Source organism: Lissotriton helveticus, chromosome 4_1, assembly GCF_964261635.1.
Source record: "Lissotriton helveticus chromosome 4_1, aLisHel1.1, whole genome shotgun sequence".
Lineage (NCBI taxonomy): Eukaryota > Metazoa > Chordata > Amphibia > Caudata > Salamandridae > Lissotriton > Lissotriton helveticus.
Genome location: NC_136063.1, coordinates 1,125,483,533 through 1,125,511,363, shown reverse-complemented (window position 1 = coordinate 1,125,511,363; position 27,831 = coordinate 1,125,483,533). Strand labels below are relative to the sequence as shown.

Here is a 27,831-nt window from a genome sequence, read left to right as displayed (position 1 = left end):
CTGCTACTGGATAACTGCCGCCAAGAAAACTACCAATGTTTGTACCCTCTTTTATTCAATTCAGGTGAGTCGGAACATCACACATTGCATGTTGGGATCGGTAGTTTCAAAAATCATACCCCAGTGGGCTGGAAGGCAGTCACTCCAGAATTTTCAAAACATCAAGGGTGCACCGTTCTGTTACATCCCCGTTCAAGTTCTATGCCTGACTGTCCCAATCCGCTGATGAACCCATCTGCAGTGGAGTCGCTCAATCCTGCGATGGTGCGCCCCCCGACCGGGTCGGCCGTTCAATATTAAGTTCCACAAAGCACCCACGCTTGAGGCGCACTCACAGTCAGCTCACATCAGGTAAGGGAGAACCAGGTGCATCCTGCGCCATGCAGCACCTGACGCGTTTCGGGCCCCGCCCTTAATCATAGGTTCACTGCTACTGGATAACTGCCGCCAAGAAAACTACCAATGTTTGTACCCTCTTTTATTCAATTCAGGTGAGTCGGAACATCACACATTGCATGTTGGGATCGGTAGTTTCAAAAATCATACCCCAGTGGGCTGGAAGGCAGTCACTCCAGAATTTTCAAAACATCAAGGGTGCACCGTTCTGTTACATCCCCGTTCAAGTTCTATGCCTGACTGTCCCAATCCGCTGATGAACCCATCTGCAGTGGAGTCGCTCAATCCTGCGATGGTGCGCCCCCCGACCGGGTCGGCCGTTCAATATTAAGTTCCACAAAGCACCCACGCTTGAGGCGCACTCACAGTCAGCTCACATCAGGTAAGGGAGAACCAGGTGCATCCTGCACCATGCAGCACCTGACGCGTTTCGGGCCCCGCCCTTAATCATAGGTTCACTGCTACTGGATAACTGCCGCCAAGAAAACTACCAATGTTTGTACCCTCTTTTATTCAATTCAGGTGAGTCGGAACATCACACATTGCATGTTGGGATCGGTAGTTTCAAAAATCATACCCCAGTGGGCTGGAAGGCAGTCACTCCAGAATTTTCAAAACATCAAGGGTGCACCGTTCTGTTACATCCCCGTTCAAGTTCTATGCCTGACTGTCCCAATCCGCTGATGAACCCATCTGCAGTGGAGTCGCTCAATCCTGCGATGGTGCGCCCCCCGACCGGGTCGGCCGTTCAATATTAAGTTCCACAAAGCACCCACGCTTGAGGCGCACTCACAGTCAGCTCACATCAGGTAAGGGAGAACCAGGTGCATCCTGCGCCATGCAGCACCTGACGCGTTTCGGGCCCCGCCCTTAATCATAGGTACACTGCTACTGGATAACTGCCGCCAAGAAAACTACCAATGTTTGTACCCTCTTTTATTCAATTCAGGTGAGTCGGAACATCACACATTGCATGTTGGGATCGGTAGTTTCAAAAATCATACCCCAGTGGGCTGGAAGGCAGTCACTCCAGAATTTTTAAAAAACATCAAGGGTGCACCGTTCTGTTACATCCCCGTTCAAGTTCTATGCCTGACTGTCCCAATCCGCTGATGAACCCATCTGCAGTGGAGTCGCTCAATCCTGCGATGGTGCGCCCCCCGACCGGGTCGGCCGTTCAATATTAAGTTCCACAAAGCACCCACGCTTGAGGCGCACTCACAGTCAGCTCACATCAGGTAAGGGAGAACCAGGTGCATCCTGCGCCATGCAGCACCTGACGCGTTTCGGGCCCCGCCCTTAATCATAGGTTCACTGCTACTGGATAACTGCCGCCAAGAAAACTACCAATGTTTGTACCCTCTTTTATTCAATTCAGGTGAGTCGGAACATCACACATTGCATGTTGGGATCGGTAGTTTCAAAAATCATACCCCAGTGGGCTGGAAGGCAGTCACTCCAGAATTTTCAAAACATCAAGGGTGCACCGTTCTGTTACATCCCCGTTCAAGTTCTATGCCTGACTGTCCCAATCCGCTGATGAACCCATCTGCAGTGGAGTCGCTCAATCCTGCGATGGTGCGCCCCCCGACCGGGTCGGCCGTTCAATATTAAGTTCCACAAAGCACCCACGCTTGAGGCGCACTCACAGTCAGCTCACATCAGGTAAGGGAGAACCAGGTGCATCCTGCGCCATGCAGCACCTGACGCGTTTCGGGCCCCGCCCTTAATCATAGGTTCGCTGCTACTGGATAACTGCCGCCAAGAAAACTACCAATGTTTGTACCCTCTTTTATTCAATTCAGGTGAGTCGGAACATCACACATTGCATGTTGGGATCGGTAGTTTCAAAAATCATACCCCAGTGGGCTGGAAGGCAGTCACTCCAGAATTTTCAAAACATCAAGGGTGCACCGTTCTGTTACATCCCCGTTCAAGTTCTATGCCTGACTGTCCCAATCCGCTGATGAACCCATCTGCAGTGGAGTCGCTCAATCCTGCGATGGTGCGCCCCCCGACCGGGTCGGCCGTTCAATATTAAGTTCCACAAAGCACCCACGCTTGAGGCGCACTCACAGTCAGCTCACATCAGGTAAGGGAGAACCAGGTGCATCCTGCGCCATGCAGCACCTGACGCGTTTCGGGCCCCGCCCTTAATCATAGGTTCACTGCTACTGGATAACTGCCGCCAAGAAAACTACCAATGTTTGTACCCTCTTTTATTCAATTCAGGTGAGTCGGAACATCACACATTGCATGTTGGGATCGGTAGTTTCAAAAATCATACCCCAGTGGGCTGGAAGGCAGTCACTCCAGAATTTTCAAAACATCAAGGGTGCACCGTTCTGTTACATCCCCGTTCAAGTTCTATGCCTGACTGTCCCAATCCGCTGATGAACCCATCTGCAGTGGAGTCGCTCAATCCTGCGATGGTGCGCCCCCCGACCGGGTCGGCCGTTCAATATTAAGTTCCACAAAGCACCCACGCTTGAGGCGCACTCACAGTCAGCTCACATCAGGTAAGGGAGAACCAGGTGCATCCTGCGCCATGCAGCACCTGACGCGTTTCGGGCCCCGCCCTTAATCATAGGTTCACTGCTACTGGATAACTGCCGCCAAGAAAACTACCAATGTTTGTACCCTCTTTTATTCAATTCAGGTGAGTCGGAACATCACACATTGCATGTTGGGATCGGTAGTTTCAAAAATCATACCCCAGTGGGCTGGAAGGCAGTCACTCCAGAATTTTCAAAACATCAAGGGTGCACCGTTCTGTTACATCCCCGTTCAAGTTCTATGCCTGACTGTCCCAATCCGCTGATGAACCCATCTGCAGTGGAGTCGCTCAATCCTGCGATGGTGCGCCCCCCGACCGGGTCGGCCGTTCAATATTAAGTTCCACAAAGCACCCACGCTTGAGGCGCACTCACAGTCAGCTCACATCAGGTAAGGGAGAACCAGGTGCATCCTGCGCCATGCAGCACCTGACGCGTTTCGGGCCCCGCCCTTAATCATAGGTTCACTGCTACTGGATAACTGCCGCCAAGAAAACTACCAATGTTTGTACCCTCTTTTATTCAATTCAGGTGAGTCGGAACATCACACATTGCATGTTGGGATCGGTAGTTTCAAAAATCATACCCCAGTGGGCTGGAAGGCAGTCACTCCAGAATTTTCAAAACATCAAGGGTGCACCGTTCTGTTACATCCCCGTTCAAGTTCTATGCCTGACTGTCCCAATCCGCTGATGAACCCATCTGCAGTGGAGTCGCTCAATCCTGCGATGGTGCGCCCCCCGACCGGGTCGGCCGTTCAATATTAAGTTCCACAAAGCACCCACGCTTGAGGCGCACTCACAGTCAGCTCACATCAGGTAAGGGAGAACCAGGTGCATCCTGCGCCATGCAGCACCTGACGCGTTTCGGGCCCCGCCCTTAATCATAGGTTCACTGCTACTGGATAACTGCCGCCAAGAAAACTACCAATGTTTGTACCCTCTTTTATTCAATTCAGGTGAGTCGGAACATCACACATTGCATGTTGGGATCGGTAGTTTCAAAAATCATACCCCAGTGGGCTGGAAGGCAGTCACTCCAGAATTTTCAAAACATCAAGGGTGCACCGTTCTGTTACATCCCCGTTCAAGTTCTATGCCTGACTGTCCCAATCCGCTGATGAACCCATCTGCAGTGGAGTCGCTCAATCCTGCGATGGTGCGCCCCCCGACCGGGTCGGCCGTTCAATATTAAGTTCCACAAAGCACCCACGCTTGAGGCGCACTCACAGTCAGCTCACATCAGGTAAGGGAGAACCAGGTGCATCCTGCGCCATGCAGCACCTGACGCGTTTCGGGCCCCGCCCTTAATCATAGGTTCACTGCTACTGGATAACTGCCGCCAAGAAAACTACCAATGTTTGTACCCTCTTTTATTCAATTCAGGTGAGTCGGAACATCACACATTGCATGTTGGGATCGGTAGTTTCAAAAATCATACCCCAGTGGGCTGGAAGGCAGTCACTCCAGAATTTTCAAAACATCAAGGGTGCACCGTTCTGTTACATCCCCGTTCAAGTTCTATGCCTGACTGTCCCAATCCGCTGATGAACCCATCTGCAGTGGAGTCGCTCAATCCTGCGATGGTGCGCCCCCCGACCGGGTCGGCCGTTCAATATTAAGTTCCACAAAGCACCCACGCTTGAGGCGCACTCACAGTCAGCTCACATCAGGTAAGGGAGAACCAGGTGCATCCTGCGCCATGCAGCACCTGACGCGTTTCGGGCCCCGCCCTTAATCATAGGTTCACTGCTACTGGATAACTGCCGCCAAGAAAACTACCAATGTTTGTACCCTCTTTTATTCAATTCAGGTGAGTCGGAACATCACACATTGCATGTTGGGATCGGTAGTTTCAAAAATCATACCCCAGTGGGCTGGAAGGCAGTCACTCCAGAATTTTCAAAACATCAAGGGTGCACCGTTCTGTTACATCCCCGTTCAAGTTCTATGCCTGACTGTCCCAATCCGCTGATGAACCCATCTGCAGTGGAGTCGCTCAATCCTGCGATGGTGCGCCCCCCGACCGGGTCGGCCGTTCAATATTAAGTTCCACAAAGCACCCACGCTTGAGGCGCACTCACAGTCAGCTCACATCAGGTAAGGGAGAACCAGGTGCATCCTGCGCCATGCAGCACCTGACGCGTTTCGGGCCCCGCCCTTAATCATAGGTTCACTGCTACTGGATAACTGCCGCCAAGAAAACTACCAATGTTTGTACCCTCTTTTATTCAATTCAGGTGAGTCGGAACATCACACATTGCATGTTGGGATCGGTAGTTTCAAAAATCATACCCCAGTGGGCTGGAAGGCAGTCACTCCAGAATTTTCAAAACATCAAGGGTGCACCGTTCTGTTACATCCCCGTTCAAGTTCTATGCCTGACTGTCCCAATCCGCTGATGAACCCATCTGCAGTGGAGTCGCTCAATCCTGCGATGGTGCGCCCCCCGACCGGGTCGGCCGTTCAATATTAAGTTCCACAAAGCACCCACGCTTGAGGCGCACTCACAGTCAGCTCACATCAGGTAAGGGAGAACCAGGTGCATCCTGCGCCATGCAGCACCTGACGCGTTTCGGGCCCCGCCCTTAATCATAGGTTCACTGCTACTGGATAACTGCCGCCAAGAAAACTACCAATGTTTGTACCCTCTTTTATTCAATTCAGGTGAGTCGGAACATCACACATTGCATGTTGGGATCGGTAGTTTCAAAAATCATACCCCAGTGGGCTGGAAGGCAGTCACTCCAGAATTTTCAAAACATCAAGGGTGCACCGTTCTGTTACATCCCCGTTCAAGTTCTATGCCTGACTGTCCCAATCCGCTGATGAACCCATCTGCAGTGGAGTCGCTCAATCCTGCGATGGTGCGCCCCCCGACCGGGTCGGCCGTTCAATATTAAGTTCCACAAAGCACCCACGCTTGAGGCGCACTCACAGTCAGCTCACATCAGGTAAGGGAGAACCAGGTGCATCCTGCGCCATGCAGCACCTGACGCGTTTCGGGCCCCGCCCTTAATCATAGGTTCACTGCTACTGGATAACTGCCGCCAAGAAAACTACCAATGTTTGTACCCTCTTTTATTCAATTCAGGTGAGTCGGAACATCACACATTGCATGTTGGGATCGGTAGTTTCAAAAATCATACCCCAGTGGGCTGGAAGGCAGTCACTCCAGAATTTTCAAAACATCAAGGGTGCACCGTTCTGTTACATCCCCGTTCAAGTTCTATGCCTGACTGTCCCAATCCGCTGATGAACCCATCTGCAGTGGAGTCGCTCAATCCTGCGATGGTGCGCCCCCCGACCGGGTCGGCCGTTCAATATTAAGTTCCACAAAGCACCCACGCTTGAGGCGCACTCACAGTCAGCTCACATCAGGTAAGGGAGAACCAGGTGCATCCTGCGCCATGCAGCACCTGACGCGTTTCGGGCCCCGCCCTTAATCATAGGTTCACTGCTACTGGATAACTGCCGCCAAGAAAACTACCAATGTTTGTACCCTCTTTTATTCAATTCAGGTGAGTCGGAACATCACACATTGCATGTTGGGATCGGTAGTTTCAAAAATCATACCCCAGTGGGCTGGAAGGCAGTCACTCCAGAATTTTCAAAACATCAAGGGTGCACCGTTCTGTTACATCCCCGTTCAAGTTCTATGCCTGACTGTCCCAATCCGCTGATGAACCCATCTGCAGTGGAGTCGCTCAATCCTGCGATGGTGCGCCCCCCGACCGGGTCGGCCGTTCAATATTAAGTTCCACAAAGCACCCACGCTTGAGGCGCACTCACAGTCAGCTCACATCAGGTAAGGGAGAACCAGGTGCATCCTGCGCCATGCAGCACCTGACGCGTTTCGGGCCCCGCCCTTAATCATAGGTTCACTGCTACTGGATAACTGCCGCCAAGAAAACTACCAATGTTTGTACCCTCTTTTATTCAATTCAGGTGAGTCGGAACATCACACATTGCATGTTGGGATCGGTAGTTTCAAAAATCATACCCCAGTGGGCTGGAAGGCAGTCACTCCAGAATTTTCAAAACATCAAGGGTGCACCGTTCTGTTACATCCCCGTTCAAGTTCTATGCCTGACTGTCCCAATCCGCTGATGAACCCATCTGCAGTGGAGTCGCTCAATCCTGCGATGGTGCGCCCCCCGACCGGGTCGGCCGTTCAATATTAAGTTCCACAAAGCACCCACGCTTGAGGCGCACTCACAGTCAGCTCACATCAGGTAAGGGAGAACCAGGTGCATCCTGCGCCATGCAGCACCTGACGCGTTTCGGGCCCCGCCCTTAATCATAGGTTCACTGCTACTGGATAACTGCCGCCAAGAAAACTACCAATGTTTGTACCCTCTTTTATTCAATTCAGGTGAGTCGGAACATCACACATTGCATGTTGGGATCGGTAGTTTCAAAAATCATACCCCAGTGGGCTGGAAGGCAGTCACTCCAGAATTTTCAAAACATCAAGGGTGCACCGTTCTGTTACATCCCCGTTCAAGTTCTATGCCTGACTGTCCCAATCCGCTGATGAACCCATCTGCAGTGGAGTCGCTCAATCCTGCGATGGTGCGCCCCCCGACCGGGTCGGCCGTTCAATATTAAGTTCCACAAAGCACCCACGCTTGAGGCGCACTCACAGTCAGCTCACATCAGGTAAGGGAGAACCAGGTGCATCCTGCGCCATGCAGCACCTGACGCGTTTCGGGCCCCGCCCTTAATCATAGGTTCACTGCTACTGGATAACTGCCGCCAAGAAAACTACCAATGTTTGTACCCTCTTTTATTCAATTCAGGTGAGTCGGAACATCACACATTGCATGTTGGGATCGGTAGTTTCAAAAATCATACCCCAGTGGGCTGGAAGGCAGTCACTCCAGAATTTTCAAAACATCAAGGGTGCACCGTTCTGTTACATCCCCGTTCAAGTTCTATGCCTGACTGTCCCAATCCGCTGATGAACCCATCTGCAGTGGAGTCGCTCAATCCTGCGATGGTGCGCCCCCCGACCGGGTCGGCCGTTCAATATTAAGTTCCACAAAGCACCCACGCTTGAGGCGCACTCACAGTCAGCTCACATCAGGTAAGGGAGAACCAGGTGCATCCTGCGCCATGCAGCACCTGACGCGTTTCGGGCCCCGCCCTTAATCATAGGTTCACTGCTACTGGATAACTGCCGCCAAGAAAACTACCAATGTTTGTACCCTCTTTTATTCAATTCAGGTGAGTCGGAACATCACACATTGCATGTTGGGATCGGTAGTTTCAAAAATCATACCCCAGTGGGCTGGAAGGCAGTCACTCCAGAATTTTTAAAAAAACATCAAGGGTGCACCGTTCTGTTACATCCCCGTTCAAGTTCTATGCCTGACTGTCCCAATCCGCTGATGAACCCATCTGCAGTGGAGTCGCTCAATCCTGCGATGGTGCGCCCCCCGACCGGGTCGGCCGTTCAATATTAAGTTCCACAAAGCACCCACGCTTGAGGCGCACTCACAGTCAGCTCACATCAGGTAAGGGAGAACCAGGTGCATCCTGCGCCATGCAGCACCTGACGCGTTTCGGGCCCCGCCCTTAATCATAGGTTCACTGCTACTGGATAACTGCCGCCAAGAAAACTACCAATGTTTGTACCCTCTTTTATTCAATTCAGGTGAGTCGGAACATCACACATTGCATGTTGGGATCGGTAGTTTCAAAAATCATACCCCAGTGGGCTGGAAGGCAGTCACTCCAGAATTTTCAAAACATCAAGGGTGCACCGTTCTGTTACATCCCCGTTCAAGTTCTATGCCTGACTGTCCCAATCCGCTGATGAACCCATCTGCAGTGGAGTCGCTCAATCCTGCGATGGTGCGCCCCCCGACCGGGTCGGCCGTTCAATATTAAGTTCCACAAAGCACCCACGCTTGAGGCGCACTCACAGTCAGCTCACATCAGGTAAGGGAGAACCAGGTGCATCCTGCGCCATGCAGCACCTGACGCGTTTCGGGCCCCGCCCTTAATCATAGGTTCGCTGCTACTGGATAACTGCCGCCAAGAAAACTACCAATGTTTGTACCCTCTTTTATTCAATTCAGGTGAGTCGGAACATCACACATTGCATGTTGGGATCGGTAGTTTCAAAAATCATACCCCAGTGGGCTGGAAGGCAGTCACTCCAGAATTTTCAAAACATCAAGGGTGCACCGTTCTGTTACATCCCCGTTCAAGTTCTATGCCTGACTGTCCCAATCCGCTGATGAACCCATCTGCAGTGGAGTCGCTCAATCCTGCGATGGTGCGCCCCCCGACCGGGTCGGCCGTTCAATATTAAGTTCCACAAAGCACCCACGCTTGAGGCGCACTCACAGTCAGCTCACATCAGGTAAGGGAGAACCAGGTGCATCCTGCGCCATGCAGCACCTGACGCGTTTCGGGCCCCGCCCTTAATCATAGGTTCACTGCTACTGGATAACTGCCGCCAAGAAAACTATGATGGGTTCATCAGCGGATTGGGACAGTCAGGCATAGAACTTGAACGGGGATGTAACAGAACGGTGCACCCTTGATGTTTTGAAAAATTCTGGAGTGACTGCCTTCCAGCCCACTGGGGTATGATTTTTGAAACTACCGATCCCAACATGCAATGTGTGATGTTCCGACTCACCTGAATTGAATAAAAGAGGGTACAAACATTGGTAGTTTTCTTGGCGGCAGTTATCCAGTAGCAGTGAACCTATGATTAAGGGCGGGGCCCGAAACGCGTCAGGTGCTGCATGGCGCAGGATGCACCTGGTTCTCCCTTACCTGATGTGAGCTGACTGTGAGTGCGCCTCAAGCGTGGGTGCTTTGTGGAACTTAATATATATATATATATATATATATATATATATATATATATATATATATGAAAGCGACTATTTCTTCCCACTTGCGGAGAAAATATCACAGACTACTCACGATGCTTCAAAAGTTTATTAGCACGAAATCAGCAGCTCACTACCGACGCGTTTCGCCACTTAAGGCTTGGTCACGGTGAAAGTGATCAGTTACGAGCTTCTATTTACATCTTAAATCATAAGCACAAAGAAAGGACTTAACGTGTTGGTTTACACAGACAGAATTGTAGTCGCCATCTTAAAGTGTGTTGCAAACAGAATATATACAAAATAAACAGTTATTTGCACTAGCTTTCTGTCGCCCAAGTGGGCTAATGATACATTAGTAATGTTGTATTACAAATTCATAACATTTCCAATTTTTAACCTCTATTTGGTTTTAATAAAAAAATAAGTATTTATGATAATAATGTTTCCACAAATCATCTCGTCCAAAGGACTAATCTAAACAAAACAAATATTGTGTTTACTCAAACTGTTTGCAAATTACAAAAATAGTTTGAGTAAACACAATATGGTACAAGCGCCCACTTGGGCATGATTTTGTTTTGTTTAGATTAGTCCTTTGGACGAGATGATTTGTGGAAACATTATTATCATAAATACTTATTTTTTTATTAAAACCAAATAGAGGTTAAGTTGAAAAGTATGTATGGTTTCCATTGTGGCACCAGAAGAAATACTATCTTTTTACATGATCTTGCACGCTGAGGAAGTTGGGTTGAATAGCTTACTACATTAAAAACAAGCATTTGCAATGTAATCGGTCTCGCCTTTGGGGCCTTACATGTATTTAGCTATGTATTTAGCTATGCAGCACATTAGCCTGGGTGCTGAAACATCTACTGTTCTTTAACATGTAGGGAAAGTAAGAACCAAACTGCGGAACATGTCAGGTGTGGGAACACATGGGAGAAATACTGCCTATTTACGGGAAACGGTATTGTCCAAAGCTCTGTTTATAATTTAAAATCAGCCCCCTTCGGTGGTCATATCACTGAAAATACAAGATTTAAAAAAATGGCCTAGAATCTAGGGAATGCTAAAGTGATTTTGGTATTTTACTGACCTCTGCTCGTCGTTTTCTATCAAGATGTTCAATTGAGGCAGTTGCCAGTAAAAAAGAATAAAGTCCCTAAGTAGAAGGCAATTTTGGTATTTATCTGACCCCTACTGATCGTTTTCTATCAAAACAGTTAAATAGACGTAGTTGCACAGAAAAAAAAAATCCCTAAGCAAATGCGGGAGCAGACAAGTCCTAGGGCTGATCTCCAGATTCCACAAAGTACATACAAAAGATCTTCCAGACAGCGCAAGCGCTATCTAGGCTCGACCTAAGAAACAGAAACCCCTCCAAATCATGAAACTTTCGAAAATTGTACATACCAATGATAACACAAAGTTAAGAAGCGCTGTTCCACTGTAGAAGAGGACGGTCACTAGTGTAGTCACTGTGGTGAAAAACAGACTCATGTTGCGGCTCATCACTATCCATAGAGACTCTAATATCTGGAATGAAACAAATAACATTAGCAACCCTTTTGTGCATCCCTCCCGCCCTCCACACGCACACAAGCAGCCACGATGCTAGCATAACCATGCTAAAGATCTATACTTAGCCACTATGATTTTTTAATGCATTTACAATAATATTTTTTTAGCCATACCACCTAATATCAAAAGTCGATCTATAACCCGCAAAAAAGAAATCTGTCATTCCATCAGTGCTTGAATTTAGTAACAATAAATACAACGATATCATGGACTTTATATTACAGCGCAGCAACACGATGACACCCGTGTAATCATCAACTAAGGATACAACAAACATACTTCCTTATTTCATCTGAGCAAAGATCACCTGGGCCCGTATAACACATAGGGTGCACTTTGCCAGTGCCCATGTCAAGAGGTGTGCCTGGTGCAAACCGAGGTAGTGCGCCCTATTATCAATAATGCGCTGCCCCAAGGACAGAACTTGCGCCTATCTTGGAGGTAGGACACAGAATGATAGACCGGGAGGCAGATTACAAGCTGCTCAGTGTTTCACAGTGCCCTTCACGGCCTGCACTTAGAAGATGGGCTAGATATCGCTCTGCAGGCCGCTGCAGTGACTGACAGCACCAACTTGCAGGAGGATATCTGGGAGTAGGAGGGACACCTTTCCCCGCCTCCAGAGGGCTGCCTTCAGGAGATGTACAGACAGTACGTCACGTCTTTGTTTTGCACTTTCAGTGTACATCCTAAGGGCCTGTTTGCCACACCCCAATGCAAATGAGGTAATGCCCTCTTGAGATAGCAGTGCCACTACATGTGCACCAGCACTATCAGTATTACAGAAGGGGCCACACAATCACACAAGCATTGAAGCCCCTTCTGTATTAACCTAGTGCCCCAGAGGTGTGCAAATAGGGTACATACACCCAGTACATGCCTGAGGTACTATGCATAGTAAGGCCCTGGTCGAGTAAGCAACTCTGAAACAGCCTAGCCTCTTTTTCGCCAGTTGGAGGTTGTGAAATTATTTCTCTGGTCCCAAAAGTTGGGAAAAGTACAAAACAATTGAACTTTGCAAAACTGTAAGGTTTTTGTAGGAACACTACTTTCCCCAAGTAGTTAAGAGATTGAAAAGGGAGAAGAAAGGGAAGGAGCAGGAAGTGGACTAAGAAGGAGCAGAGATGGAGATTCGTGTTCCTGCAAAAAAAAATTGATTGTATTTCAGTTTACTCATCTCCTATCAGATACTCCAAAACAGAGCAGTATACTTGCTATCTTCCTTGTGGAAGTACAATACATGACAGAAGAATTGTTTATTCAGTTAAAGTGCTACAACTAAATTTCCTGTTTTATCATTCGAGTATGGATGCACCACTGATGTTTTTCTCAGTTAACAGTGTTCTAGATGCCACACAAACACATTTATGGCGCCTTCCCACTGCCCTACTAAAAATGTAAGTGCAAGGGCCCGAGGTATTTTTAGCAGGTTACTGCCGCTGGCACTAACCACTGTCACTGCCTGCCACCGGCTCCTCAGTTGGAGCAGAAGAGGGTCATCCCACTTAAATGACCCACAAAGCATCGGAGATGAAAAATAAAATGGTAATTCATTACCATTTTATTTTTCATCGACAGACCTGAATAGAGCATCAGGAAGGTTTCTGCTAAGTGATCGCAACAGAGAGGAGGGAGGGCTGTATGTGCAATGTTTAAAGTGCGCATGTATTTTTGTCAGGCCGTCTTGCAACAGCCAGCCACACATGTGCACTTTAAACATCTTTAACGGCGCTAACTTTAGACAGCTGGGTTAGAGCAAGTGCAGACCTCCAGAGCACTGTGGAGTGCGGAGTGAGACCGCTTCTGCCAATCAGGGTGCTGCTGTCATGCTGCAAGAGAGCAGTGCAGGCATTGGTCTAGGGAGTTTCCTGGTGGTCGTGCTGCAGTTGAAGAAAGAAGAGGTCTGGGTGCAAAGGACTCATAAGTGTTTAATGTAATTACATTTTTAAAATTTTATTTGTGTTTGTGTGTGCCTCCTCCGCCCCGTTGATGCCAACCGCAACTGCTGCCAGCACTGCTACATACTATCATAAAATACAAGTGTCACATTTTGCTATTAGGTCACCTAAACCTGTATATCCGACTTGGACCATTCCATTTATTATTTAAGTAAAATCAATACTTTATTCAGGAGCTCTGCTCAAGAATATACAGACAGCACCACCATGTGGTAGACAGTCATAAATATATGTTGGTGCAGACACCAGCACAAATTACACACTGCTGATTCCAAAGGCCGTTTCCTTGCCTACATTTACTACTCTGACTGTGCTGTACTTGCCTGGGACTTCGTCCCCCAGCTTACCTTGCGCCAGGAGAGGGCGGGAAACATCAACACACACTTAAAAGGGCAGGCAGCAGCCCACAACGCAGGACGCGCCCAGTCAAAGACCAGGCCAAGACGGGCCTTCTGCATCCGTCCACAGCCAATCGAGGCTGGGCTGGGCCAGCTCTCTGGCATGGACCTCAGTTTGGTACATGTACTTTGATCACAATGGACGAGTGCCTTAACTTCATACATTATGGGCAAACGAAAAGTAATTGAATGCACCATACTAACTCAAAGACCGACAAGTATAGACACCATGCTTGAGCGAGTCATATGCATCGTCTTAAATGCGATAGCCCTTACAGAGCTCAGATTATTTATAGAGCAGGGGAGCAGTCTGGGAGAGAGAGTTTGTGGTACTGACACATTTGTTGATGAATCATGCTGTTTAACGGTGGAGGGAGCATTAAGGGATGATGGTGGGACATTTACTTCTAGTTGCAACATTGCTGAAAATGAAGCTGCAGCCACTCAGGACAATCCGTGTGTATGTCTGGCACCACCTATCTCATTAAGTGTCAATTCTTACACCGAACCAGCCATTACATTTAAAAAGATCAGCAGCTATGTCCCCTACAATCCCCTCAAACATTCTCCCACCCTACCATAAACTTAACAATATTACAATGTATTGCAGTTAAAATTATGCCTTCCTATAAAACCAACCTCCCATACCTGCCTTTCTGAAATTTTACACTAACAATACGTCTACACAGCAGGGCCGGCTCCAGGCTCATGGTGGCCCTGTGCAGGGAGCGTAGGTGGGGGCCCCGGAAGAGGGGGTCCGGACGGGGCGGAGCTCAGGAAGGTGTTTCATAATTAAAGCATCTCTTTAGAATACATGCTGCTTTAGGAAGACCACCTTATTCATTTCGTCTTCCGTCTTTAGGGGATTTCTTTCTTAGCATTTTTGCTTTTGGTTTAAATGAAGTATACATAGATAAATATGTTGGCTCTAGCAACAGCAAGTGCACAGTATGCCATGTTATATGTATTTTTATATAGCTAGGGCAACTAGTAGCTGAAGGCAGGGTGTGTGAGAAAAGGCTTCTGGCCTATGTTTATATGCCAAATTAGAGGAAATAGTGAATTGTGATTGCTGGATTGTTAGCCGACCTATGTATGTGTTTGTTTCACTTAGCTAGACTGTTGGCCCCAAGCCCATCCCATTAATTCAACACCTGTCCCACTACCGTCCCACCATTGCACAGACGCCATCAGATGAGTTTTCAGTGCTAAAGGCGGTATTCAATAATACGTTGATCCTATAATCTATAAAATTGTAGAGTGCTGCTAGGAAAGCATTTCGCCTTCATGCCTAAGAAAGACATTTCACAATTGACGTTCTCCTTTTGTAGAGGTACTTTGCCACAAGAGACACCTTTGTTGTTAATTGAGGCACACCACATTAAAAGTGAGACTGGCATGAAAGGCATATGATTATGATTACCGTTGACTTTATTTCCCCGTGTCGTACTTGGGCCTCATGAGTCGGCCGGGCGGGCCTGCCATGCCATTGTAAAATTATGCACACACGCTGCTGTAGGGGTTAAGTTATTTTTATTATATCTCTAGGGAGCGCCGGGGCTGGCAACTTCTGGCTGCAAGCGCCAGAGGAAACTACCTCTCCGCCTCCCACGTCCGGTGACGTGGTTCCGGTTCCGCTCTCCAAACACTAGAGCGCTACCACATCTCCCCCCTTAATGCACAATAAACAAAATTTTTTTTTTAAAAGTCTTACTTCCAGTCCATTTCAAAGTCCTTGAATCTCTCAGGTACCTTAATTCTCCGACCTGCTCGAGTTTCCACTCCCTCCATCATTCTCTCTCCGCCTGTAGTCTCTTGTTCTTTTCTCCTTCTCGCACCTTCTGCTTCCACATCCTTGACCTTCTTCTCACTCTCTTCCTTGCCTCTGCTCTTTCCTTCCGTTGCTTCCTTACTTACTCCTTCTCCCACAGCTGTTTGTCCTTCCGTTCCGTTCACTTGCTCTACTTGCCCTTCTCCACTTACTCTTTCTCCATCCTCTACGACGTCCTCCGTTACTTCTACTTCCTCGTCTTCCCATTTCAGTATCTTGCTGCATTTTGCCATTCTGTCCATGGACCAAATCTTACCATCGCTCAGTAGAGCTGATCTTGCATAGGGCTCCACTACCTTGAGGGGAGGTGAAAACTTGCTCTCTCCTTTCTTCTTCATGATGGCTAGCTTCACCCTCACCCAATCACCTTTGTCCAGTTCTGTGCTTTGCGTGTTCCGTCTTCTGTTGTAGTGTGCCGTGTAGACATCCTGGGCTCTCTCCAGATTTTTCCTGACCACCGCCGGTGACCACTTGCTCTGGACAATCAACTTCCTCCATGCTGCATTGTCTTTGGTGAATGCCTCTCTGCCTCTTAAGATCTTGAAGGGGCTGTAGCCCGTGCTACCCGGTGTGATTCGGTATGCCCAAATCATCTTCTCCAGTTCTATTTCCCAATCCTTTCCATCTTCAATGGCGGCCTGTATGGTGCCCATAATCACGCAATTAAAGCGTTCCACCTGGCCATTTCCCGCCGGGTGGTAGATCGGCGTGTGCTTCACCTCAATTCCGTTTCTGTTGGTGAAGGCCGTCCACTTTTCCGAAGTGAACTGGGGTCCATTGTCGCAGGTGATGATCCTCGGGATGCCTTCGCTGACAAAGGTGGTACGCAGAAACTTTATCACCGCTTCAGTATCCACTCGTTCCAAGACTTGTAGCTCGGGCCACTTGGAATACCTATCCACAGCGACCACCACGTACTTTTGCGTGCCCTCCTTGTTCAAGACTGGTCCCATTATGTCCACTGACAACATCTCCCACGGGCCATCTGGAATCGGAAATCTTCCCAGTGGGGGCCTCATCATGCTCTGGGCCTTGTCCGATTTTGCGCAAGACTCGCAAGAGCGCACATGTCTTTCTACTTGCGCGTCGATGGCTGGCCACCAGTAAGCTTGTCTGGCCAAGGCCTTCGTTTTTGTGATGCCCTGGTGACCTTCATGCATTAAGGACATCAACCTTTCCAAAATGTTCCTGGGCGGAACTACTTTGTCCCCTCTGAGTAGGAACATTGGGTTTTCAGCAAGTGACAGTTCCTCTCGGACTTCCCAGTATCTCTTCAGCTCCTCCTTTAAGTGTCTCTTCTCTGGCCAGCCATGTACTACATATCCTTTTACAGCCTCCAAGTCTGTGTCTTCCCTGTACGCTTCTTCCCAGTCCTGGGCGCTTATCACCTCCTCCGTGTCCTGGATGGTGGCTACGACGTATCCTTCCCACTCTTGCCTTTCTTCATTCCTTGCCTCTTCCATGGCCGCTGCCCTACTTAGGAAGTCGGCCACTTTGTTCTGTGGCCCTGGAATGTGCTCAACGTCATAGACATAGTCCAATAGCCTTAGAGTCATCTTGGCAATCCGGGGTGTGGCGTGGTCATGTCCGCTTGATGTCAGGACGCGAACTAAGGGCTTGTGATCGGTTTTCACGAGAAACTTGGCACCCCACAAGTATTGCCTGAATTTTTCCACCGCCCAGACCACTGCCAGCATCTCTTTCTCCACCACACTGAACTTCTCCTCATTGGGCGACAACGAGCGGGAGGCGAAGCTGACTGTCGACATCTCTCCTGACTCCTCTCTCTGCATCAGTACCGCTCCTAGGCCACGGTCACTGGCGTCTGTGGTGAGAACAGACTCTGCTTTGGGGTCAAATCCCTTGAGGGGAATGGCTGTACCCATTTCTCGCTTGAGAGCGTCGAACTCGTCTTGTTCCTCTTTTCCCCACTGAAACCTGTTCTTCTCCTTGAGCAGTTGTCTTATGTAGTGAGTCTTTGTAGCGAAATGAGGGATGAATTTGCTGTAATACTCGGCCATCCCTAGGAATGACCGAACATCTTCCTTCTTCTCCGGAGTGGGTGCTTCCATGATGGCTCTCATGTTTGTTTTTTTCGGAGTTATACCTTGTCCACTCACCTCATGGCCAAGGTATGTGACCGACTGCACTCCCAAATTGCATTTAGTCCACTCAGCAGTCAATCCACTGTCTTGCAGTTTCTGTAGCACCGTGTGAAGTTTCACGTTGTGATCCTGCCTCGACTTCCCCATTACCAGAATGTCATCCTGGAAGAAGAGGACATCCTTCAGGTCTTTTAGGAGTTTATGCATGATTTTCTGGAACACGGCCGCGGCGGAAGCTAAACCGAAGGGCATCCTCACGAACTCGTAGCACCCGAAGGGTGTGATGAACGACGTGAGGTGGGTGCACGACGGATGAAGCTTAACCTGATGATAGGCTGATGAGAGGTCCACCGTGGAAAACCATGTGACGTCTTTCGTTTTTGCCAGCATTTCACTGATTCGCGGCAAGGGAAATTTGTCTATGACAATGTTTTTATTTAACTCCCTTAAGTCCACGCAGAGACGTACCTTGCCGTTGGGCTTTTGGGCTACAACCAGGGGAGACAGCCACTCCGCGCTCTCTATCGCCCTGATGACTCCCTCCTTTTCCAACCTGTCCAGTTCTATTTGTACTGCTTCTCTGCTGCGGAACGGAATGTTCCTCACCTTGTGTACTACTGGTACTGCCCCTTCCTTCAGTTTGATGAGGTGCGTGTACTTGCCCAGCTCGCCAATCTGTCCGTTGAATACTTTGGGATATGTTTTCCTCCACAGCTGCACATCTTCCTTGACCGCTATATCCATGAGTAGAATCTTCTCTATGCCTCCGGGGTTGAGCTGGATCCCCAAAGCCCCTTGGTCCTTCCAACTTAGAACAGACTGGCCTCTCTCTGCGACATATAGCTTACACTGCGCATGGCGACCTCGAAACTCAAACAAAAGCGGGCAGTAGCCCAACATGGGGATCTTTTGTCCAGTGTACGTTACTGGTCTCACATCCATGGGTAGTAGTGTCTCCTTGATCTTTGCCGCAAAGTTGTCTTCCCATACTTGTCTCTGAACAATTGAGATGGGTGCTCCACTGTCCGCGATCATCTCCAACGGTATGCCCCCTATGTGCATGTCGAGACGGGGCCTGTCGGTGTTGGAACCATCCATCTCCAGAACCTGGACATCAATGTACAGGAGTTCTTCCTCTTCACCTTTGTCTTCCTGATCACTGGAATCCTCTCTCTGATCATGGTCAACCAAACGCACTACTGCATTCTTCGGTTTCCTGCGACACACCTTCTCGTAGTGTCCAAAGATGTTGCAGTAGGAACACCTGGCCTTGAAGGCGGGACAAACCTTGTCGTTTCCCAGATGGTTACTGCTTCCACACCTGTAACACTGGGTTTTTCCTGTTCTGTGTGTTTTGCTATCCGCTTGTGATTTAGTGGAGACGTCGGCTCTAGATCCTCCCTGGGACTTCCGCATCTCATTTTGCTTCCACCGATCGTTTCTGTTTGGCGCCATTACTCTACACACTGCTTGCGACTCTTGGGCGTCTCTCTTCGCCGCTTGGGCACATCTTCTCGATAGCTCGGCTTTCTTGACCATCGCCCAGATCTCCTTGAGTGGAGCATCGCCATTCACCCACAATTTCTCCTGTATGTGGGTACTAGAGGTATGCATAATGATTTGATCCCTGATGAGTTCATCGTGCAGTCCTCCAAATTTGCACGTGACTGCCAACTTCCTCAGTGCCACCACGTACTCGTCAACAGATTCGCCGCTCTTCTGTTTCCTCTGGAAGAAGTTAAATCTGTCGATGGCGACACACACCACAGGCCTGTAATGTGCGTCTAGGTCTTCGATGGCGTGATCAAACACCTCCGTATCCGTCGCTGCTCTTTCACCTTTCACTATGGTGTCATAGATCCTGAGCCCTTCTGGACCTAAGTTATGGAGGAGGATTTTCTTTTTCCTCAGACTCGTGAATGCGGTTTCGCCTTCCTCTTCTAGCGCTTCCAGATAGTTGAGGAAGTACCTCTTCCAGTCTTCCCATTTTCTTTCTGGTTCTCCGCTTTTCGTGAGGAATGGGACTAGTTGGGTGAGGGACGTGCTCTGGCTCGCCATGGTTGGAGCTGTCTTCCTGGTCCTAGGTGTGACGACAGTCTTCCTGGAGGGACTCCCTGGGGCGCTTTGATCTCCTTCCTCGTCCTCTTTGTGTTCTCCCTCACTGTCCACTCCCAGTCCACCCTCTGTGGTGCTAGATTTCGTGCTTGAACTGCCTCCTGCCTTCACGGTCGATGGACCTGCAGTCTCCGCCAGCGTGCACCCCTATACTCTGTTTCCCAGGCACTGGTGAGGGCTCACCGTGATATAATGGCTGGGTACCTCGTTTTGTTCCCTCCGGTGTCTTCTGCTGTGTTGCTGTGCCCTCCACCCTCGTGGGGTGTCGTTTTCTGGTGCTGTGGCCTTCACAGGGCTGTGGGATGACTGTGAGGCTCCTTCCTGGCTTGTGGCTGTGCAGGCGCCCGTTTTCGCGCCTTTTTCTGTCCTGCCGGCACCTCTGCCGCGCTCCGTTTTGCTTCTCACGCGTTATGCGTGCAACTGCGGGGTCGCGTGGTCGGTCGGGTGTCGACCGGGATCCCGTCTCGTCGCCACTGTAAAATTATGCACACACGCTGCTGTAGGGGTTAAGTTATTTTTATTATATCTCTAGGGAGCGCCGGGGCTGGCAACTTCTGGCTGCAAGCGCCAGAGGAAACTACCTCTCCGCCTCCCACGTCCGGTGACGTGGTTCCGGTTCCGCTCTCCAAACACTAGAGCGCTACCACAGCCATGACGCGAAATTGGGCAAAGGGCTGCCTAGTAGTTAGTTTACAAGCAGTACGTCGAGCACCACCCCACTCGTGCTTGTACATAAATTAAGTAAGTGCCACAAATGTCAAAAACAAATAATCCAGTCCAGACAATGAAATATAATCAATGAAATGAATCTTTCAGTACATGACGTTTGTACATAACATGATCATTCTGCCTTTACCCGCCAGGTCACAGGACAGGTGCGCAGCGTACACAGTACAGTAAGTTCTTCTTTAATCTGAGGCTGCGCTGCTCAGCTCAGGCTCACTCTCAGCTTACTCCGATCCGACGGACGGACGACGACCACCGACCACCACAGAATGCTGTTATGTTGCAGCTGAGCCAGAGACTAATAGACAAAAGCCACACAAGTTACGCACACGCGCCGGGAAGCAGCCAGGTTAGGTTGAGAGCAGCGCGCGCGCACATCACCTTGGCTTCCGGCGTCTGTCTGTGCCAGCCCGCCGGGTGATGACAGTCAACTCAGCCTGGTCATGAATCATCTTAAGTAACACCCCGGCGCCCCTGCTGCCCAATCAGGAGGTCGGTGGTGCGGAGCCAGAGAGGAGGCCAGGGAAGTGAAAGGGGGGGGGAAATGGGGGGTGACAGGGCTTGCGGAAGTGACAGTAAAAAACTGAAACTAAAAGCCACCGGGGTCGGAGGCCGCCAAATCCTGCCAGGGGCCGCCAGTGCCACGAATATGTGTATGATTCGATCCTCGTTGTGGCGGCCCCTGGGGTTTGGCGGCCCTGTGCAGGTGCACACTTTGCACATGCCTTGGGCCGGCCCTGTACACTGAAACTTAAACTACCTGCCTACCCTTTCCCTGCCCCTGCGCACAACTTCCAACATTTAACCAAAAACCTTTTGCCAACCCTGGCCAACTTTTCAAAACCCCGTCAGCACTTCTTCCAAGCAACATTACACATAACTACTACTTATGCACCTGCCTCCAACAAAGATAGCCCCAAGCAATGAAAAAGACCCGGTGACAACCCCAGGAAACCCCATTTATTTTAAAGGTGTAGGAGGGATGGGAAAATTCGATGACTACACTACCACTGATCCCAGCCACCAGGTCACCAAACCTAAAATAGTGGCTGGGAGAGCACCTCGCTAAACCTTATACTTGGGCTATACACTAAGCAGCCCAAAGCTGCAAAATGGCCGGTACCTTGGCCAGGCCTGCCCCTCTCAATCTGCCCGGGGGACAAACCTCCCTTCATTCGGCTGCCCCCCAAACCCCCTTTAGCCCAATCAAGGAGCGGATGGCTGCCATGGAAGCTCAAACAGAAACCTGATTAAGTCCTACTCTACGGTCAGCAGCCAAATTACCCCTAACAACGGCAATGTCGAGAGACTTTGCTGCCACAGGTCTCAGGAGAACCTTCTTGGGAAGCAATACTAACACAAGATGGGAATTCATTAATGCCCGCTATGTTGAACAGATCCAATCAGAGACAGTTTCACAGACACGGAATGAGATGCAGGGGCTGCGAGCATTGTTCTATATAAAGATCCCAGATTGAAACCGGCTGGCATGCAAGCTAATAAGGCCGCAGCAAACAAGGAAAACAGAGACATGGACCATAACCCCAGCACCAAAATTCTAAATCTATCTACCCCCAGAGGCTTGCCCCTAAGTGCTGATATTGTAAAGAGTGCCCCTCTTAAAGCTTAATCAAACTGAGACTTGAGAGTAAGCCCATAACATGGTCATCCGCTGGCTTCGCACCCATAAAAACGTTAACGCTGCAAACAGTAATGAGAACTTAATGGTGGACAGAGTCAGTTGGATAGGACCATCACCAAAAGATGGATGTATGACATTACAACGCATTCTTTTACCACGCATGCCTTTACAACGCAGTTTTTACAACGAAAACCTTTACAACGCATAGCGCTTTGGGGTGCTGGATAGTGAATAGTTTAATTTACTATTCCAACTCCAGTCCCCGTGGACACTAGGGAAGGTGTTGGATAGTAAATTAAACTTATTCCCTATCCTAGAGCGCCCCCCAGCGAAATGCGTTGTAATGGTTTGCGTTATAAAAGTTGCGTCGTAAAGGCACTGCGTGGTAAAAGTTGCGTTGTAAAGGATGTTTCCCCCAAAAGATATTGAGGGTGACTGCATTGTTGTGAATTTCAGACATGCATCTAGCGTAGGGAAGCTCCGAAGACCACACATGGAGGGGTCATTTGTTAATACCAGCATATTCACATTTAATTTAGGGTATTATTATAAACCTCCCACGCAGGCATTCTGCCTGCCTCTATTCGAATGTCATCCTCGGCTAAGATGGTGTCTAAAATGTAACAACAGGTATGCCGTCCTGTCAGGTCTTACTTAGCAAAACTGACAGTGTCCCCAGGTCGCTCGCAGAAAATGTTTTACTAACTGAGTCTAGGGTTGTCCCTGAATGCCCAATCCTAAGTGTGAGAAGTTGGCCCGATATGTGATGTCCACTATTCTAGTGGGCACCTTGTATCAGTCCAAACAACCCTTATGGTGATGGTTGTAAAGTCAACCTTATAGACCAGCTATCCTAGTGGTAGCATGGACAAAGCAGTCTTAGGCTAAACTCAAGAGGGCATGTGAAGCCAGCTGTTTTACCATATGCAATTCCTTTAATACCAAGTGAAAGGACACCACGCAGGTTGTATATCAAAATATATATGTATTTATTTCTAACACAATCCTCTGAACTCTTTATGAGGTCAGAGGCAACAGCACAATACAAGATACTTAATTAAAATACAATAAGTTGCACAAAATACAGTAATGCCCTAGGGGCGCTTCGAACCATATACTAAAATAGTGGTATAAGGACCACGTCACGAACAAAGGAAAGGCCTAGGGCCTGGAGAATCGCTGGGGCTACCCTGTACTACCAATGGATAGAGAGCAGGAGGCCCACGGCATGCGTGTGCAGTGTCTTTACACGCACGCAAGTTACCATAGAGTTAGAATGGGAACTAAAGAAATGGAAACTAGTTCTTTTAGGACACTTCCGGATGAACTAGGGAAAAGCTACTTGAAACTAGGACACTAGGATAGTCAATACCCACAGGAGTACCGAAATACTCGCGTTACCTCACCCACAGGAAGCGGGTGCATAGGTGTCAAAGTGTGTCGGGTTTCGGCACTGATTCCTATGGAGCCTTGGAGAAAGATGCTGCAGGCGACCAGGAGAGAAGTGTCCGGGTGGATCCAAGGGCGGATCGAAGATGAAGAGTACCTGAAAGCAGAGGGGACAGAGTCTGGGTCACTAGCCAGTGACCAGGAAGGAACCAGGTGATGTCGTGAAGCAATCAGGTGATGTCGTGAAGCTTGTCTCTGCAGCCACGTGGACCAGGAGGTGTCGACGATGACCAGGCGCTGGATACGGACTGTCCCACGAAGGATCTCGCTGTCGGCGGTATCGGCTTCCGGATTGGAGTCAACAAGCCATGGCAAAGGCAACCCACGCAGAAAAGGAAGATGGCTTCTTAATCAGACCAGCAAGGTCTGATGGGCTGCTCCTTTTCAGGGGAGCAAGGGCCAGTCTGGAGCAACCAGACCAGTGTTGAAAATCAAAGGTTTCGTTGTCACAGAGGCCACTAGCCAACGGGCAAGTGACCGGACAGACGCGTCGAGCAGGAAAATGCAGAAGGGCCCCACGCAGAACTCGTGGAGTGTGGAGGGCTGATCTTCGGTGCAGTTGGTGCTCGGGGCTGGGGCTTCTCAATCCCCAATGCACAACTTCGAGGGTGCCTCAGAAGTTGCACGGAAAGCAATTCGCTGGCTTTCCAAGATGGCGGGTCCCATGTCTCGCGTCGCCTCCACGGGTCTCAGCTTTGCAGTGGCTGTGGATCGGGCTGAAGGAAGTCTGGAAGTTCGGGTCTTGTCAGGCTCTGTGCTCGGGCTCCGGCAGGAGCGTCGACAAAGCAAACCGGATAAACAGGATAAATCTAAAGTCTTGGGACTCAGCTCCTACCTATATACCAAATTTAGGGGCTGGATTACCTGCTAGGTCCCTCCTATGGTTGGGACCCAGGAAGGGGGTGGTTACACCCCTTTCCCTTTGTCCAGTTTCGCGCCAGAGCTGGGGCTGGAGTGCCCCAGCACCGGTTTGAACTGGACTATGCATGGGACACCTTGTGTGCCCCGGGCAGTGTCTCATTTCATTCAGCCCTCCCTGCCCCAATACACTATAGCCTGTCTGGGGTGGTGCTAGCACCTCCCAAGACAGGAAACCTATTGTCCAAGCCTCCCTCGCTGGAAGGACTCCCAGCAGCAGGAGGTCAGACTTGTGTCTGTGGCAGCAGCATCCATTTTGTGATGCTGAGGCTCTGGTTAACTTCAACCGGGATTAGTGGAAGTTACAGGTCTTCTCCCTCTAGAAGGGTCGAATGCTACCCCCGTCGCCAGAACTGGCGAGGGGGTAGTATTCCAAAGCGTATGACACCTTACACGACATATTTTGATAAAGCCAAACCAAAATTTGCATTCAACCGCGAGGTTCATAATGCACTTAGGAGTATATGGTATGGCAATATCCTAGAACAGCTATAAGGACATGGTTCCAAAAGCTGCAGACAGGCTCGGCTCATGCTAGAGCACCATCTCACATAAAACCAAGCACTCTGCCTTCAGGATTGTTAAGGCATGCCATAGGAGTGACTGATAGGTGTATATGTGTCTAGATATAAGGTTAGATATAGGAATACTATACCTAAGCAAGGGGTGATTACACAACATTGCCCCAGCTGAGTGATCAGCCAGTTGTGTCAGTTTGGATGGCCAGCCAGGGGTGGCAAAAGATATGCTGCAGCCCTTGGTAGGCCTTGGGTGCACCTATGCCCTGGGTACCTATGGTACACTGTACATGGACTCACAAGAGTGACCCAATTCCCAATTGGTGATGTACCTAAAGTACATGGTGTGAAATTTAGAGAGAGAACAGAAGGGCTGTGGGTCTGATTAGCAGGCCCACAGCCACATTAAGTCGAAAACCAGTGAAGCAAAAAGAAAAAAAATGGGTTGACCATAGGAAAGCAGACCCTACTCTCCTACACAACGCCCCCCCCCCCCCAAAACGCAGGGACATTAGACTAACCTTGACCAGTTGTGTCTTCGTGTTCTAAGTGGAAGTACCTGGAGAGACCATCTGCATTGCCATGGTCAGTCCCTGGTCTGTGCTCCACTGTAAAGTCCACCCCCTGTAGGGAAATGGACCACCTGAGCAGTTTGGGATTCTAACCCTTTATCTGATTTAGCCACAAGAAAAAAATAATTAGCCACAAGAGGGGCTTATGGTCTGTCTGAATTTTGAAGTGAGTGCCAAACAAGTATGGTCTCAACTTCTTCAGGGCCCAAACCACAGCAAAGGCCTCCCTCTCAATAGCTGACCAACGTTTCTCTCTAGGGGTCAGCCTTCTGCTAATAAAAGCAATGGGCTGGTCTTGACCATCTACATTAAGTTGTGAAAGCACAGCTCCCACCCCGACTCAGAAGCATCTGTTTGGACAATAAACTCTGTGGAGTAGTCAGGACTCTTCAAAATAGGTGCAGAGCACATGGCCTTCTTCAGGTCATCAAATGCCTTTTGACAGCTAACTGTCCACTGAACCTTTTTGGGCATCTTCTTTGAAGTCAAGTCAGTAAGTGGTGTCACAATGGACCCATAGTTCTTAACAAACTTTCTGTAGTAACCAGACAGGCCCAAGAAAGCTCTGACCTGTGTCTGGGTGGTTGGAGGAGCCCAGTCCTTGATGGTCTGGATCTTACTCTCCAGTGGTTATAACTGACCCCACCTACAAGGTGGCCCAGGTACACAACCTTACTCTGCCCTATCTGGCACTTTGTGGCCTTGATAGTTAGTTCTGGCGGCAGGGTGAGCGGAGGCCACATTTGCACATGAAAACGATACCGACCGAAGGGCGGTTTAAGGAACCCACTAATGGTCAAAGGGTCCATCCATATCAAATTCTTCTACGGGAGCCTGGTAGGCTTTACCACACAAGGCTACCTGGTACAATAAAGGGAGAAGCAAGACGTGCAGGAATCACGCTGACCCAACAAAACCCTGATGAAATCGCCGGTAAAGTAACTCATGGCGATGAAACATGTTGGTTGTTTTTAATTAGAACGGGCATACAGCACAGAATAAAGTTGGAGTTGCTAGTATAGCTTAGCTCTTTTTATGGTGGAGGGACCAGACCTCATACACAGGAGGTAGGTTCCACCGCTACTGGGTCACTTACACAAACACATAGAGTTTTTCTTTTTTGCACAGCCTTTATCCCCCTTTTATTTTCCAGGTTGGCAGTCGCTGATGATGAGAACGTGAGGATCCAGGCGAGTACCAGTCTGCCATATGCTCCCCCGGGTGTTGCTCCCGTGAGGCGCTGCCAACCTTCACTCCCCTTTTTTTTCACTAGAGAAGGGCAGAGGTAGGTGTAAGACCAACACATGGATAGTATGCGCACACACACCTTGTTTTTAAATCATTAGCAATTCTTCCAAAGAGTGACTATTATTAGCACTAATAGATAGAAGGCTGTAACGTACCCTCTGTTTAATTAAACAGATTTATTAAATGATATGGGGTTCTTACCCCCAGACTGTATAGGGACAGGCACATGATAGTTTTTGCTGTGGTGAGTGGGGGGCTGCCTGTATAAATCCCTGTCCTATCCCCCTTAGGCTCCTTGGTGTTCAGAGCCTTGATAGTTAGGCCTGCCTTCTGCAGGGCCTCTAAAACCATTTTCAGGTGGATCAGGTGATCCTCCCAGGTGGAGCTGAAGACAGCAATATCATCAAGATACGTTGCACAAAAGTCATTCAACCCAGTGAGGACTTGGTTCATCAACCTTTGGAAAGTGGCAGGTGCATTCTTCAAGCCAAAGAGCATTACCACAAATTGATAATGACCTCCTGGGGTTGATAAAGCAGTTTTGGCCTTGGCATCCTCAGCTAACCTGATTTGCCAATAGCCAGCTGTCAAATCAAATGTGCTCATAAACTTGGCAGAAGCCAATCTATCAATGAGCTCATCTGCTCTTGGAATTGGGTGAGCATCTGTCCTAGTGACAGCATTGAGACCTCTATAGTCCACACATAACCTCATCTCTCTCTTACCATCTTGGGTGTGAGGTTTTGGTACAAGGACTACTGGGCTGGCCCTTGGGCTCTCGGATGACTCAATTACTCCCAACTCAAGCATTTTCTGTACCTCATTTTTAGGTCGAGCTGGTAAACTGCATCCGAAGGATGCAGGTGTCCTGCTGGAGACCTAATGTTGCCTGTCTCGGGGGAAGGAAGGACAAGAGGGTGCCACGCACTTCTCTTCGGCTGGATTACACTGCGTGCACGC

General features: G+C 49.2%; 1 protein-coding gene across 3 annotated transcripts in view; it reads right to left on the bottom strand.

The window, feature by feature from the left end:
- Nucleotides 1-27,831, bottom strand: part of TMEM245 (transmembrane protein 245) — an 894,766-nt gene that overhangs the window by 211,636 nt on the left and 655,299 nt on the right. For all 3 annotated transcript variants that reach the window (XM_078687734.1, XM_078687733.1, XM_078687735.1), the window contains one exon: nucleotides 11,224-11,346. In XM_078687734.1, the coding sequence (XP_078543860.1) occupies nucleotides 11,224-11,346 (123 nt within the window). The remainder of the gene's footprint in view (nucleotides 1-11,223; nucleotides 11,347-27,831) is intronic.